This window comes from Bicyclus anynana, chromosome 5, assembly GCF_947172395.1.
Source record: "Bicyclus anynana chromosome 5, ilBicAnyn1.1, whole genome shotgun sequence".
Lineage (NCBI taxonomy): Eukaryota > Metazoa > Arthropoda > Insecta > Lepidoptera > Nymphalidae > Bicyclus > Bicyclus anynana.
Genome location: NC_069087.1, coordinates 3,458,727 through 3,475,906, shown reverse-complemented (window position 1 = coordinate 3,475,906; position 17,180 = coordinate 3,458,727). Strand labels below are relative to the sequence as shown.

The 17,180-nt window shown below is 34.0% G+C and overlaps 1 protein-coding gene across 6 annotated transcripts in view; it reads right to left on the bottom strand.

Annotated features, from left to right (window-relative positions):
• The window catches only part of LOC112048448 (rho GTPase-activating protein 23), a 472,444-nt gene that overhangs the window by 231,051 nt on the left and 224,213 nt on the right, over window positions 1–17,180 (bottom strand). The window contains exon 1 of one of the 6 annotated variants that reach the window (XM_052881752.1): window positions 9,311–9,710. The exons of the other annotated variants lie outside the window; for them this stretch is intronic. Within the exon in view, the coding sequence (XP_052737712.1) occupies window positions 9,311–9,337 (27 nt within the window). The 5' untranslated portion in view covers window positions 9,338–9,710. Of the gene's footprint in view, window positions 1–9,310; window positions 9,711–17,180 lie in introns of those variants that run through there. 6 annotated transcript variants of the gene reach the window in all.

The window sequence follows — 17,180 nt, the reverse complement described above, 5'->3', positions numbered from 1 at the left end:
AACTCGATAGCAGACAGCCTTCGTGCCGTGACAAGTTCGGGTCAGCCGATAAATGACGGGGGCCGTCAAACGTTGAACTTGGTCATTTTGACCTTAAGCGTAATAGAAAGCTGACTCCATGATATTGAAGAAAGTAACTGATAAGACATTACTTTCTTCAACGATTATGAATTAAATTTTTAAATGTGAAGATCGTGACACGCATCCGATATACCATTTATACCTACTATTTTTAAAACGGTAGGTACGATTAAAAATACGACGATAAAACTATTGGACGTAGAAAAATACGTAGGCAATTTATTATTCCACCCAATTAAGTGTGCGTAAAAATTCTAAAATTGTTAATTATTTATTTGCACATAAAATTTCAGTGCCGTGATTATTCATTGCAGGAATATCTAAAATCGAATAATTTACAATTACAAAGCGTTTACGATGTTTGCGTAACTGTTGTTGATGCAGAAATCATTTCTGTGTGTACGGAAGTGTTATGATTTGCATTCGAAAATAACTGATGTCGCAAATACCTACCTATTACGCGGAAGAATATAGATGTTAGACTTCAACATTAATCATTCGTCGTCTTTTCATAATTATGCAATCCTTTCAATATCCTATTATTTAATTAATTTTATTATTAATATTAACTTCTAAAGAAAGTTAATTTAATTTCAATGAAAATCTATGTTTCTTGATTGTCTGATTAAAATAATAACATACAAGTAAACATAATGCAAACGACAAACACAGATACATGTAGCCATAAGAAAGCTAGTGAATAGAAAAATACAGACCACCTACAATTAACTTCCATAATTTAAGAGTATGTCTATTTACGTTTGTCTAAATATTTGTTTGTTCAAAAATCTCTTAAAAAACTAATGAACGTATTGCTATTATTGGTGGTATGATTAAGCTCAGTTTTGAGTTGTGACAGACTTTATACAGGTAGTGAAAAATAGTTGAGAAATAACTGAAATAAGGACAATAGTTCAACAATAAACAGCCACTCATGTCAGAGATAGTTTAGTCTTTGCGGCGCAAGAAACATCTGCGACGGAACTCGTTTGAAACGATCACCCTAAGTTATTTAGCAACGTACAACTACCGACTAGCTTCCGAGGATGGCCCGTTATGGCGGAGCGATAGTGGGTTAATTAATGAATAATGGATGCACTGCAATATTTCACTGGTTTCTCTGTCTGCTCATGACAGCGCGATGCGAGTCGGGCAATCGTCGGCATGTGACTTATAGATTATGCGATCCGCCGCACTTCGGCCGTCTATCTTGACAGGAAAAAGGCGGAGGCTGTCATACGCCTATTCAACGAATTCGCAATAAAAGTTGAGCTATTAACAGCTTTTACATTCATCGCAATTGATACGGCAACCGGTCGGGCGATAGGTATACGTTTTTCCATGTTTTCCCGCCGTGGAAACACTTTAATGGGATTTTAATTAATTACTCGCGACAGTTGATTTATTAGCCTTATGAGGGCCTTGCAAGTGTAAAAGCGTACAGGTCCGGCGAGGTAGCCGCCGAACAATGTCGGCGCGTTAAGAAAATTAATTTGTGCCTATAACTACTGTTCGGTGTAATTCATTAGGCTTAGTTCGTCATGTTGCAAGGCAGCTTGCGCCTTACTACATCTTTCGCTGCCGCTGCACTAATATGGGGTCGGCCAGCTGTCGTTTTTTCAATGATACCATAAAAGAGACCCCGTTTACCTGTACGGGCCAAGTTTGTTCTGTAAAATCGCATTTTCGCGATCCAACATGCATCAGACATCCTGAGAGGATAGCGAAGTGAACTGGTTGAGAGCCAGTTAACGTTGCGCATTGACCATATCGTTTTATTGCATATGCATAAAAAGTAATGATGATATTTCTGCGGAAAACATTTAAGTTTGCTAGATATGTACAAAGTACTTCGATTATGCAACTAACTTACTTTAAAGTAACCTAACCCGTTTTCTTTTTTTGAAAACTCTCCGTACAAATATTAATATACATATTATTATAAAAATATTAAAAACGCGAATGAAATCTGTTTGTTACATTTTCAGTTTAATAAGTGATATAGTTGAATACATATATGATGACATGGGCTACTTGATAGTAGATAAGGGACTCAATATATTGTTCCATTTAAACAACGGTAAAGAATGCGTTCGGCATATTTCAGTGGCAATAACATCATAAAGATCAAACCTCTTTACGCTTCAAGGAAACGCTTTACCGTTTTATGTGTTCCGTGGTTTTATCTAACATTCTATAGAATATAGAGCCAGCCCTTCTCAGAAGTGGTTTGATGAGTTTAACACACATTCCTTGTTATGTGGCTGATGTGGCTCGTTACTTCAAAGTGTAGGGATAATGTTATGATTGCTGCACCGTTACACCCGGGCCTCCTTAAGTGACGGACATTTAAATGTCGTGACATTTAAGCATATCTAGTCCACGATTCAACGTAATGACCTACCTGCCAACTAAAAGAAATGAATCCTCAACGGAATGGGAACCTTTACAAATGGGTAATACTGTAATACTCTTAAATCTCCCCGTAGCAAATTTTGGGCCATTTATGGCACATAATGGATTATTGAACATTTCGATCAGCAAAAAACAAAGGAATAAAAACAGCAATAAAACCACCACGAAAGATATGGTGGCCATAAAATTTAAATTCTATTTAAATGTAAGGCATCTGCAACTCCTTTTAAGGCGGTACGTCTTTCCTTTTGGGAGTCATCTCTTCGTCAGGCCGCATTCCGAGAGCCCTTCGCCAATTACGCGGGCTGGAGCCACAGAGAGGTTTTTTGTCTGAGTGCAACCGTTATCCGATGACTTCGACAATCGTTAAGAACTTGTTCCTCTGCCCGTAAATGGTGTATCATGTTCCGATTTTCTAGCCTCACTGTATATTTTCCATTTTTTCGGCCCTACACGCTCTCGAGTGACAGATTGGTGTCGAAGTAACAATAAAGTTTTACGCGCCTTTAATCATGAGGGTGTCGAATCGAGTTTGCAGAGGCAAGCGGATTGTCGCCACTGTCGTGAAGTTTACCGATAACCGACCTCTTAACCAATATTTGCAAACACAGAATGTTAACATAATTAATTTCGACAAAAAATAATTCGACGAACGTATGGACGGTGAAACTTGTTTGTGAAGATATTAATTGGGGAAAACTGACAATCAATACAGACAGTAACTTTGAATGGATTCTCTCTATCAATCCATACAGTCTTAGTGGAATTAAAAACGGTAATTTGGAAAGTCGGTTATCATCACTAACATGACTTGTCAATACTTTGAGAAGTATTATGAAACATGAACCATCACCATTTTACATTTGCGGAGGGCAGGCGACAATAGTATTCAATTATTACTATATCAAGTAGACACTAGAGAGACATCAAACTATACGTTTAAAATAAACGTCTTCTTATATGATTAATGCTAATCAAATAAGCTACATTGACAGACAGATTTCGCCGTGATAGCCTAGTGGATAAGACTTCTGCCTCCGATTCCGGAGAATGTGGGTTTGAATCCGGTCCGGGGCATGCACCTCCAACTTTTCAGTTGTGTGCATTTTGAGAAATTAAATATCACGTGTCTCAAACGGTGAAGAAAAACATCGTGAGGAAACCTACACACCAGAGAATTTCTTAATTCTCTGCATGTGCATTGGGCGGATTCGCAGACTTCACACACGCATTGTTGGACTATTGGCCTGACCCCTCTTATACTAAGAGGAGACTCAAGCTCAGCAGTGAGCCGTATATGGGTTGATAACGACGACATTGACAGACGGCGAAGCGACTTCATTGTATACAATGTTAAGATAGGGAACATACATAAAATCTTACCAGGACGACGAGACAAGCTTGGGTCGTTAAATTAAAAATTGGGAGCGATTTGTCGAACACGAATAGGTCACCGAGACCGGTCGGCTCGGATTTCTCGATACACTTTTTGGTCGCACGTCATGAATAATTAACGTAACAAACTTACAAACTACGAGTTAAAGCTACTGTTGTTCATGGGGCACATTGTTTGTTTTTATTTACCACTACGAGGCTAATAAATGAGGCTAAACTAAATGTACAATATTATATTAGATAGTTTTATCATGGCTATTTTTCGAAGTTGCAGGATATTCCCAAGTTTCATTTCTTTAGCGAATTTCGCTACTTACGCCTATACGACAAACTATTTTCCAACTCAAATTGTGATTTATTAGCTTACCTATCTACGACTAAGTATACAAACATTTAATCAATTCACCGAGTAGGCAGTTTGATTACTAACTCAGGCTTTGATGATAATAATGATTGTTGTAAAAGACTGTTTAAAAACCAATTCAGATTTAAAATTCGAATCGAGAAACGCATTTATTTATACAACAGCAATTGAGGACATCTCAAGGGACCAATGAAACCAATGCGGTTAAGTTGTAACTAGAATTCGTGAGTAATTATCTCGCTTACACAACACCGCGTCCAAGGTTACGAAAACGATGGACCTACATACAACGGGCAACGTAAACGGTTCATGGGAACTAATAATAAACATTAACAATGAGTGTTGCCGTTTGATGTGTGCGAGCCGCGTCATAGCCCCGGCCGCCACTCGTAAAACTAATTTCGGTGCTGGTAATTGTATAGCCGACTGCACTCGCGGATTAAGCAATAGCAGGAAATAAATGATCCGAAATATCACATGCATGTGCGTATAATATTGCGTAACAGGCACAGCGAGTTCGATATGAAGAACCAATCAACCTTCTCTCTCACGAATACATATACTAACTTAACGTCCGTGTTGCTTACGCCTTTAACATAACCTTTAGCAATAATTAAGTCATACTTTTACATCTCAGTGGTAAAAAGAACCTTAAAACGTAAGCTTTTTTAATTAACAAAAAATTACCTACTGTTCCCAAAGGAAAGAAAAAGAATGATCATTTGATTTTAATTAGTAAAAAAAGTCAGCATAACGCAATATTAAAATAAAGCAGTTTATAATAACGAGGCTATAACACCAGAAGCTGCTATTGATATTACTCTATAGTGATTTCTTGATAACCTTATTCTGTCAATATTATCAATTAATTAGAATGTTAATGACAAAATAGTTTTGTTAAATTTGCAAAGTGTAAAATATCTGCAAAAGTAAACCGTAAAAAATGTCGTTAGGTCAGAGAGCTTTCACTACGATAGCCAGAAAATATGTCCGGACACTTTATATTGATTGAGATTAAGCGATCAAGCGCCGTTTCGAATATAAATATTTGTGACGCAAATACAACTCTTATCCAGTCGACATAGGACACAATATAAAAGTGGGCCTCATTGCGGCATTCCGTGATATCCTGGACGAAGGCCAACAGGCAATTGAATGAGTGACGATTTGAAACGACCAAAAGAACCAGGGGTAGACGGTCACGTTCACTCTATTTCGGGGAGGTCAAATACTGAAGTGTTGCCGAGTCTGACTCAGTCAACCACTCGAGATGGCAAACCATTGAGCAAGCTAGAGGAAATGCGTATCTGTTTACGATTATAGCTGTACTCGTCGGATAATACACTGCAGACTAATATTAGTGTGAGTTTCAGCTTACGTGTATGAGGAAATCACGAGAATCGTATGAATAATTTCATAGTTTGCATTGCCTTAATTGCAATCAGTTATATAGCAATTAAGGCAATGCAATAATAGAAAAGAAAAAGTATGGGAGCCGTCAATGAGAATAATATTTTCTACCTGCTATCTACTTGGGTAGATTATTTTTAAAGTAGTAAAAAAGTAAAATATAAGCGACTCAAGCTGCCTTTGACGTTATTGTTCAGGGAAAGATAAACGAAGGCCCAGGTCGTAGACGTACATCTTGGCTCAAGAACTTACGCTAATGGTTCAATATGAGTACCAGATTATTGTTTCGGACAGCAGTAAATAAAGTAAAATTAGCCTTAATGATAGGAAAGAAATGGCACTAACAGAAGAAGAAGACGTAAAATATAAAAATGTAAGAGCTTAAGTACATCATAATATAAAATAAATTCATCTGCAGTATCACTGAATTCGTTGTCATACGGTTTTCATCATAAACTGCCTGAAATATGATTAATTTTTTTAAGTTCTCATGCCGTCTGGGAGCTTTACTAGCGTATGTTCCGTAAAATAATATAATCTCTATAAATACAATTGCGACAGGTTGTATTAACATTAGGATACAAAATTAAAAAAAATATACCATCCGTATGATACAAACAGTATTACGTAACTAACGTTAAGATTAGGGTTGGATTCTGGCTACAAGATGGCTAGCCTTGGCAAAGTATTTGACGCACTCGTATATCGTACTATATTACTCCGGCACAAGTGGTAGGGTCTGGAGTTAGATTCTAAAATGAGTAATCATGACCGCGTCCAGCAATGATCTCATCTGCAAATAGTGTTCGTTACAATTACTGTACAATTGTACATTACACAGTTACTCGCAATAATAAAGTCACTAAGTTCATTTTACTACGGACATCATTACTATAGTAATTGGGAATTTTAATTAGTCATTTATAGAACAAAACATGAATATGTGTTTAAACTTGATTTTATCATATTATCTGACTGTGTGTTTTATTGCAATAAATAACGATGATAGCAAGATTGTTGCTATGATTTGAAAAGTTAGTCTGATACTGAAGATGTTTTAAACTTTAGTCGAGACCGTGAGAAAATCACAATACATTAATGTAATAAATTAATGCAGTTTAGTATTTTAAATACCTTTTTTTATCTAAATCCAAACGATTGTTGTTACTACTCTGCAAACAACATTTTCTAACATGAACTTACTCAGTGTAAGTTAAGTTACTTAATTTACTGGTTGACAAGTAAAAGTAGAAAATGTTGCTTCAAATAGTTATTAAATCGAAAAATCTGCTACTATCAATGTTTATCTACCGTATCAAAATAACATTGATAGATCACGATTATCAATCATTCCTATTGACAATACATAACATAAAAAGAAAATAAGATATTTCTGTTAAAACAAATATACAAACAAGTCAATTAACTGATTGATCAACAGGAATTCGATACGACATAATTGATAAGGCATGGCCTCGGAAGGTATACGTAACACGCTATGAGCGATAACATTCGGTCTCACGCTCTGACCTTGGCTCGCATGGATATGATTTATAAAGAGCCTTGAGGTGAAATTTTATTTCCGTTTATACATTTTCATGCAACTACAGAACAAGCTATCGGACTTTGTTTAGAAGCTGTTGATACAATCTTTGTTTGTTGTGTTTTATCACTAGCGAACGCGTGAAAATCGGTGAATTTTTTTTTTTAAATCCTTAAATGACAGATTTCTGCCATAGCTGATATACTCGTATCTCCAAGGGATGAGGCAGTATGTTCAGTGAAAACTTCCAAGCGGTTAACTTATTTATACGATATTTTCAAAGTAATCGTTATATTTCAACCGATTCACAGAAAACCTCGTCAAATAACAAACATACACTTTCGTCATAAACCACTCTATCTATTGGTGACAGCTGCAGCGGACGACTTTGTTATATTAGTTATTTATTTGATTAGCCGTTATTACTTTGTTTTTATTTATATCATCACTAACTTGAAAACTATCGGATTCTTCATTTATATTATCATCACCGATTTCTTTTATTTTGGCGACGCTACATGGAGGATATATTATGTTGGTAGATGTTTCAAACTATTTGTGTACCATAACCATTTCACCAAAATCGGTTAGACGGTCAAGGTTTGTTTTATTACGTTCACACGTACGTTTGCATTAATGATTCTAGTGTACATAATGTTATATTATGCTTTATTTATTTATATTTACTGTACGGTTGTTATGTTACACCTGCCCAATTTTACTGATGACGTAGTTAGTATATTTGGACTTGGATCCGTATTAATTTTGCTGTTTCCTGTTCGGTTTCACCTGTCTTGTACCACAATTCTAAAATCTACCGTCTACAAATAGTTTACAACATTACGATTCGTGGAGCTGACGTTGTTTCAGTAATTTGCTTATATTTTCTGTTAGCTACCTATACGAATTCACGGTTTTTTTCCGTGGAACAATTTTATTATTTACGGTCAGCCATTCCATCTGTTACCTACTTGCTCAGTCTAGTAACCATGATTGTTACGGAGATTAACTAATTTCACATTGTATTTCGCGAGAAATCAGATGCAAATTTGGATTCTCACTAACCGAAGTTACCTAATAGAAATATAGATAAGGATAAAGATTTTTTTTAAATCTTTATTTAGAAGCTTTATCACAAAGTGATAATGTCGCTCCGTAATGCTACTAACAATTTAAAACTCTAACTAACTAAATACACTATTTCTACAATACACAATTTAAATCCAAAATTAATAGATGAGTGGTCACTTACAATAAAATTAAAATTGTTGTTTTCTTTTCAGACCTTTTAAACCATGGCAGCCTTAATTTTAAATTAACGATTATATTTATTACAATCACTTAACAAGTTTACAAATACACGTCTGTAAAAAAAAGAACAATATGCACTGGTCAACATTAATTTTGAAATTTTTTGAAGATTTAAAATGAACTTTGAAAGATCCATTGAAATAGAATGGACTGCTCGACTAACTATAGTTATTGTTATTTTAAATTTTGACAAATATAGGTATTACTTATAAAACGTATGAAATATGAAATTAAAAAACGACTTTATTTTGTTCAACAATGTTCCAGTACTTTTAAAGAATGTAGTTTCTACAGTAAAAAAAAGATAATGTATGCTACTTAGAATTAATTGCATAGAAATTAGTTACGCCCTATTACTACTATTGATTGTAAAATTAGTAAATAACAATTACAAGGAATATAAACTACTGATTATGCAGTATGATATGCCTGATTAAGCAACAATGTCCAATAAAGAGTAAACAAGTAGCAAAGTAAGTAGGAGTACAAAAAACGATAGGAATAAAAATCGTGTGCTATAAACAGAAAATGTACTCGTTCTGTGTTATCGAATATAATGAACGCCTACACTAAAGGAAATCCAATGCGGAATATTTTTTACGACAGATGTGATAACGCTGGTCATTCGTTAACTGGAATAAACCATGGCGTAGATCTCCACAGCGGAAGTGGGCGATTATTCGATAATGTTTTAAATAACAATAACTTGTATCGATAAATAAAAATGTCGCGAATCGCAGAAAAAAAAGAAACAGATATTAACGACCGTGGTATTTCAAGATTTCGCTCACCTTAGAAGCGTCGCTGTTGGCGTTCATCCAACTGTGGACGTTGAAGCTCTGGCTGTCGCCGAAATCGACGCGAGCTTTAGAACATCAGCAGAGTTTTGTATTCCAAATGGCACACGCACAGTACAAGTTATAACAGCACAGAAAAAAAAACAACAACCACAAGTCGTTCGAGTTTCGAATTGAATAGACACACGAACCGATACAGGTCTTTCACATCACGTCAAATATTTGCTTTGTCACAGGTGTGTGAGCATCGAATACAAGTGGCGTTTGTATACCGGCAACACGTGCGTTCCCGACAGAAAACCGCGAATAACAGACGATAAGAAGAGCGAGCGACGTAGCTCGTGCCCCCTCTACGACGACCGCTGCACGCTCGCGGTACGGCGAGACTGACGGACGGACGGCGAGTCGGCTATATTGCACAGGCGCATCTTCGCAACCCTTTGCTCGTACCGTTCCCTACACAACCCCGCGGCAACTTCCTTAGGCGCTAGCAAGTGGTGGTGGTCAAATATTGGTTTAGCGTAGTTCTAGTAAACTTTGGACTACGAAAGTTTTATTTCGTTATAATTTGAAAAATTACTTTATCTAGTCGATGCTATACACTTATTGATAAACATTGATTGCTTCTACAATGAACATTTCTTTTTTGTTTAATGATAGTAACAACTTAACTGCGATTATAAGTTTAGACTAGAATGCGCTCGGTAGTGGGATGCTACAATACTCGTAATTTGCCACGGCCGAAACATACAATCAGATCTGCCTTGACTTGCCAATTTCCATAACATTAAATCTCAAATCTACCGAAGCTGAGAATTGAACCCACAAACCCTATCGCATAGGAGAACGCTTTACACATTGCCCAAAACAGTTATCGAAAATAACAGTACATATAAAAGTTTTATTTTTTCAGTTAGATAATATGACGAAAGGCAATACAGCTTAGATGTAATAGCGGTTTAAAAACATTGTTAGCGTGATTCTGTCGTACACGGCATGTTGACCAACCAGGTGAGATCGCAATCAAATGCTATGCTTATACGCAACTAAAAAAGCCACCAATTCCTAGAACCATACTTTTTATCGCGATCAAATGGATGGGCAGAACAAGGATACGTGGCGCATAACTGGAGGTACACACTCCAGACCACCGCACGTTTAGGCCGAGGTATCCGACCACTTTTTCACTTACACAAGTAATTATTCACGCCATTTAAGGCACTGAATTAACGTACAAGCGTAAATAGTAATCGTCTCGCATGTCGGATTCTCGTGAGAATGCTGATGCGCGAAAATTGAAATTATAATCAGGTCTGCCAATTAAGGCGAAGCATGAGCATTTGATAAACGAAACAGGATTAAAAAGAGTAATAAAATATATAAGGTAAGAAATAATAATTACAGTTAAACTTGATTGTGTTTATGATTAAATTATACAATTGCAGAGAAATTATTACGGCAAAATACTAGCTTGTGTGATTTGTTAATTACTATCGACTGTTGTACGTGTATCTTTCGTTTTCGAAGATCTTCCATATGTTTTTGTGAAATTCGCCATACTCTTAACCACAATATACAATACCACACTATACAAAGAAAAAAAAACACTATCCATTCATCAACGGTCAGTCTAAAATATTTTATATTCAGATACGTGTACCAACAAAACTTTACAATTGAATTGTAGAGTTAACATCACTTGATGCTCTGGTTTCGGAGTTTGCTCAGTATTTTTCCACGGTATAGTATGATATTTACAATGAGACAAAAGAATCCATATTTTGAAAGATAAGGATGACAATCTACCGATAACAAATTTGTAACTCATATTATTCGTGTTTTTCAAAAACATAAAGAATTGATAAAAGATAAATCTCGTGTTATCAAACAAATTGTAAACTTGAAGAAAGTAAAATGTCCTGAAAGAATCATACATTTTTTTTCAATTATTATGACTGTGTATTTTGAACAAGCAACTAAACTACCTAATCTTAAATTAGTAACCAGTGTCTTTAATTGATAACCATTTTAAAGAGAACATTCAGTAGAAATACATATTTTGGGGCTAGATAGTGATGTGTATTGTTTAAGTATATTTATTTATTTATTTATATTTCATTAACATTGTCTTATATAGATTAACTTCGTGCACCAACATTAAGATCTCATATTTCAACAAACAATTATCTTTCTAGCTTTTAAAGTTAGGCAGCACTTTCAAACAAACCTTTCTTAAATACTACACAAAAAAACTATTTCCTCAAAACTTTTAATTATTTTTTGATACTTACTTTCGTTTTAAGTCCATATGTACAAAAGAACAAAGTTAGCATAGTGATACCAAATACCGTTTGTTGTATTAAAACTTTAAAGTGTGCCACATCCTGAAGGCTTATAGCGAACGGATGGCCACTGGGCGACCGGTGTTAGTATCACGTAGGAACAACGGTATCAGCGATAGTATGCATTCCGCTCATTTGAATAATCGTTGCTATGTGACGAAAAAGTAAATATAAAATATACTTCTCATCAAATAAATCAAAAAAGTAAATTTTGATGTTTTTGATGAGAAGTACCTATAGATTTAAGTCAGTGATATGAAGATTTAACATTAATCCAAAACAATACAGAGGAATGAAAATAATACATAACGTTCAATAAGTAGCAATGCAATAGAAGTAACACTGGAAGTGGTATGCCATGCTAATCATACGAGCAGCCTTTTAGAGTTTTATTTAGAAGAATATTTGTAGTTATAGTTGGAGGTATAGTTATAGGAAAACGAGGCACAAGCCTGTGCCTCAGATTGACATGAATAGTACCTACGAGACTCTGTTATACTAGGACATTGTTCTTCTATCTAACATCCAGTGATATTCATCCACCAATCCTGTGTCTTCAACTATTACTTTAAAACGATATAAACATATACAGAAGAATAGACATGAGTAAATTAACACATAGAATATTATGGGTTAACGGCGCATGAGGCTAATCCATAGGTGTTAGAATCACGTATGCAACGGTACCACTGTGACGATAACGCACTTGGCACGACACACTTGAAATTGTCGTTATGTAATGGGATCTTAAAAGTTTCAAGTTTTATTAGTCTTAATTAAAATAAGGAAGCCATAAATTCGATACCTCCATTAAAACTGAATATACCAAACGTACATGGAATTCGGTTTTATTTCTTACATCCGATTTCAATAAAACAATGCAATCATTATTGTATGATGCTAAGCTGTGAAAATAGCATGTAAATCAAGAAACAGATAGACAGGCGCTACACAGTATAAACCTAAAGAAGCTTTCGCTTCTCAAGGTTTTGTTAACTGCTGGATCAAGGGCCGGATACAGAAGACAGTGATTCTTGAGACGACGCGTATTGTGAGGAGGTTATTCACTCTGAAGCCCTGACCACCGGTTGCTTCGATACTCAAATGTTCTGCAGCGGTTGAATTATTTTTTAATAGTGGTTTGTATATGGGTCATTCCACGTCAAATCGACCAATAGTTGGACTCGACCCCTTTCGATTTGGATAAATTTTGGTCAGAAGTTTTCTTTTATCCTATAACGAAGTTCTGCCGAAGAAAAAAAATTAAAAATTTTTTTTTCAAAAGTTATGCAAAATCCAAAATTTCACTATTTTCCATATTTTTTAAATTTATGTTTTAAAAATCTCGAAAACTATTGCAATTAAAAAAATCGATTATGGTAAACTTCAAAGGGGATACTTGGGGCTATTAAAAAAAAAAATTTCCAAAAAAAAATTTTGGAAATTTTTCACATTCATTTATTTCACATCATTATGCCACTAAATGAAATTTCAACTGTTCAAAATATCAAAATTACGCGATTCGCCAAACTGATTAAAAAAAAAAAATTTAAGAAAAAATTTTTTTTTAACAAATTTCAAAAATTCATGTTTTTGAAAAAACAAAAAACACAGTTCCAAAAATTTCAGGATCTTTTAAGATTGGTACAAGGTAGTACACAAAAAAATTTGAGCCAAAAATTTATTGTCGACGGTCAATTTTGACAATTTTCAAAAATTCAAAATTTCACAAATTGGAGATTTTTCAAAATTTTTTTTTGGATTTTTTTTTTTAATAGCCCCAAGTATCCCCTTTGAAGTTTACCATAAGCGATTTTTTTAATTGCAATAGTTTTCGAGATTTTTAAAACATAAATTTAAAAAATATGGAAAATAGTGAAATTTTGGATTTTGCATAACTTTTGAAAAAAAATTTTTTAATTTTTTTTCTTCGGCAGAACTTCGTTATAGGATAAAAGAAAACTTCTGACCAAAATTTATCCAAATCGAAAGGGGTCGAGTCCAACTATTGGTCGATTTGACGTGGAATGACCCATATTATATTTTGTATTTTATTAACATTGTTATAAAATTAAAAAGGACAAATAAATAAATCAAAGAAAAGTCAAACATAATTAAAAAGCTCTACCGTACTAAAATAAAGAAAGAAGAAATATTGTTTGAAAAATACACATCACACAGAGTAATTGAATAAACACAGAAAAATCATGTAGATACAAAACAGTATGATGAGGTCCAAACAGGTCACCATTGAGTACATAATGAGTACGATAAAAATCTTGAAATCGAAATACCTAGGTAAACATGAGCAGCTAAGTATTTAAATTGCAATAATAAACAATTACTTCGTATACAATAAAAATTACATATAAAGTTATAATCTTCAAGTCAAAGAAGAATTTCTTTTTCAGACATTACCGCAACATATTAAATCACTCAATAAAGTAAAACTTTATAATTATAACGATAATAAAAGTGTTACGATTTACTCGGATGCTGGAACTGGAAATTAGTAATAAAACAATAAATTTCAAAAAATATATATAATTAAAATCGTGTATTACAACACGGTTTCACTGGTTTTAAATTTTTTATAGCCATTTCATTGAATTTATTGTTGAAGATCAGATCTGATTCGATTAAGTAAGTACCTACGTGCATGTAACAGAGAAAGTACCTACATAATATGTGATTGGTAGAATTTAAATAATAATTAAGAGTAACACGTAAATACAATATAATATCTAATATTAACATTATGGGTTATGGTTGTGATATTAAAGTAACACAAATCACGAAAGTATAACGGACTGATTCTCTGACATTAATGCAACTAATTAAACGCCATAAAAAAAATTATATAGATCAGCTAGTTTATGCCAGCAAATAAAATCATTTAAATTTAAAACGAATTACTGTGAAGCATAATAAAGTACGCAATTTCTAAAAGGTTTTGTAATCAAAGTAAAGAATTCATAATTATAAAATTTCTGAACACCAGTAGCTTGCAGTGCAGATAACCCCGTTCCAATAATTGCAAACTGTACAATCTTTACCGCGGAGAGCATTTCAATTGCTCGGCTGTATTAAAAATGTACACTCCAATCCAGTTCAAAGAGTTCAATCTCGTAATAGCAAGGAGAAATGTTGCCGCTAGTATTCTTGAAAAGATTGAAACATACCAATTTTGAAGATGGGTATTTTAGCTTATTTATCTTTCAGCATTCTTGAAGAATAAACCGAGATATTCAGTGTAATGCACTTAAGAATAATAGATACGAGAACACAATTTGTTCAATAGTACGAATATAAATTAACATACCTAGTTCTACATTATAATGAAAAAATTTTAATCGAGTGACTAGAATACAAGAAATCTTCCGACACATCTAAGTCACTCAGTTTTTGAAGTCGGTTAAAAACTATTTGTACAACACCGAATAGCAAAGTTGAAAAACTTGGTACTAATCCCAGATATATGGAGAAGAAATTCGGCTAACAGAAATGGGAGTAAACCATCTTAACGGCTAAGTGATTTGGATACGATACGATAAATCTAGATAAAAGTAAATGCAGCTGTTCAATTCAATCAAACTTAGGACACGCAATCGTAAGTTAAAATGAGTCAAGTCTAAACATATACTTAAGTAAAACAATCAGAAAGTAATCACTGAATTATAATTATTAAGTCAGAGAGAGAATAGAGCAATAAAACATTATAAATAGAAATTAATTTGCAATAAAATCGTTTCGACGAAGCTATCGCGATTGATAATGATTAATAATGGCGTTCGTATGACCTGATCTTTTGAATTCTCGTCTTAATTGTATCAGTTTCGTTGCATCTGGTATGCAGCTATCGTTCATCTGCTAAGCCAACTGTGGCGCATTCTTTCTAGTAATGGTGGGTAGCGAATCGCGTTTCTTTCTTTTTTATTTTCTTATAAAAACCACAGTAGCTCGTTAGCCGGCGAGATTGTTCGTGATTATGATTTATGTGTCAATGTAATAAAATGAATTATTTATCAATTCCGAAACAGGTTTTGGTATCGAATACAATTATTATGTATCTATCAACTTTTAGATGAGAGGAATTTGAAGTTGTTTAGAATAAAAGATAGTGTAACTAATTTAACTAACTAACATAATAACTTCTGAATAATTCAAGTTTCCGAATTCCATAGATTATGGTTCGTCAAGATTTCATCAGATCTGTCAGTTATCAGCATTTTATTTAATTATAAATTAAAATTGTTTAAATTTTGCATTACAGTTCTATAAACTGAACAGTAAAAAAATAATTTAACTACTAATTATAAAAATATTAAACCGTTAGTATCAAAAGCATATCTGCGCCTATCCACTGCTTTTGTCTTTTGTAATAATTGAATTTAGCTAGAAATTCTATATTTATTATTAAACGTTTTGCCATTTTTGATAATCTGGTGTCCGAGTTGGCAATATTTCCTTTAAAGACTTTCTCTTTCTCATTGTTGTATTGAAGGTGTCGAGCGATTTATCGCCTGACACGTATCGCCCGACAACTACAGTCTCGGGATCGAACCCGGAGAGCAAAACAAATTTCACTAATTTAACACTGTTATGGCCTACATAGGAAGTATATAAAGCATTAAATCTATTAAGTGATTGAATCTTATTAATATTATGAGGATAATAGACTAGACAACCGATAACTTTTTGCTGTTACTTTACGCCCAATCTCTTTGAATCTTAGAAGCAGAACTCTTTGTAAAAGCTATAAATGTAACAGAAATACATCGCTATAACGTGAACTTGAAAAACACAATTTCAGTTTCCCAACAGTGCAAGAATTTTTCAAATCAATTCAGTAGTTTCAGAGCCGATTCAATGCAAACAATCAAACAATAACATTTTTCCTCTTTATTGAAGGTACTGTCATAATAACTCGCCGGCGTCATTTACCCCACCCTCCCCTAGTGGATAAAAACTCAAACTAGATAATCGTACACAGCTATCTCCGTACACTCGATCCAACGGAAATAGCATATCAGGTAGCGATAATGCAAGCATGCGCCAGGTACCTGATACTCGTACCTACAGTGTGGTGTATCGGGAAACATTATTTACTCTAAAGTCCAGCTAATTGATATTTGCAAGCACCTGTGGACTTTACACCTTACGATCCAATACAACTTGACTTTCCTCATCATTTTATTTATCTCGGGCCCTTTATAATAAAAAATGGGTTGATCTCGACTAATATTATAAAAAAATATTTGAGGTTTTGTTTGTTTCTTTGATACGATTTTATTTACTCGACCGATTTTAAAAATTCTTTAGCATTAGAAATCTTCACCGAATAACATAGAGTAAGTGTCATCCCCGTATACCTATTGCAAAATGTGTGTAATAATAATAAAAATTATACATATTTTTAAAATTAATTACGTAATGAAAAACTAAACTAAACGTCGAATTATTGTGTTATTACTAACATTGTATACGTATTTATGTGTATTTTATAAATGTATCATCATCAT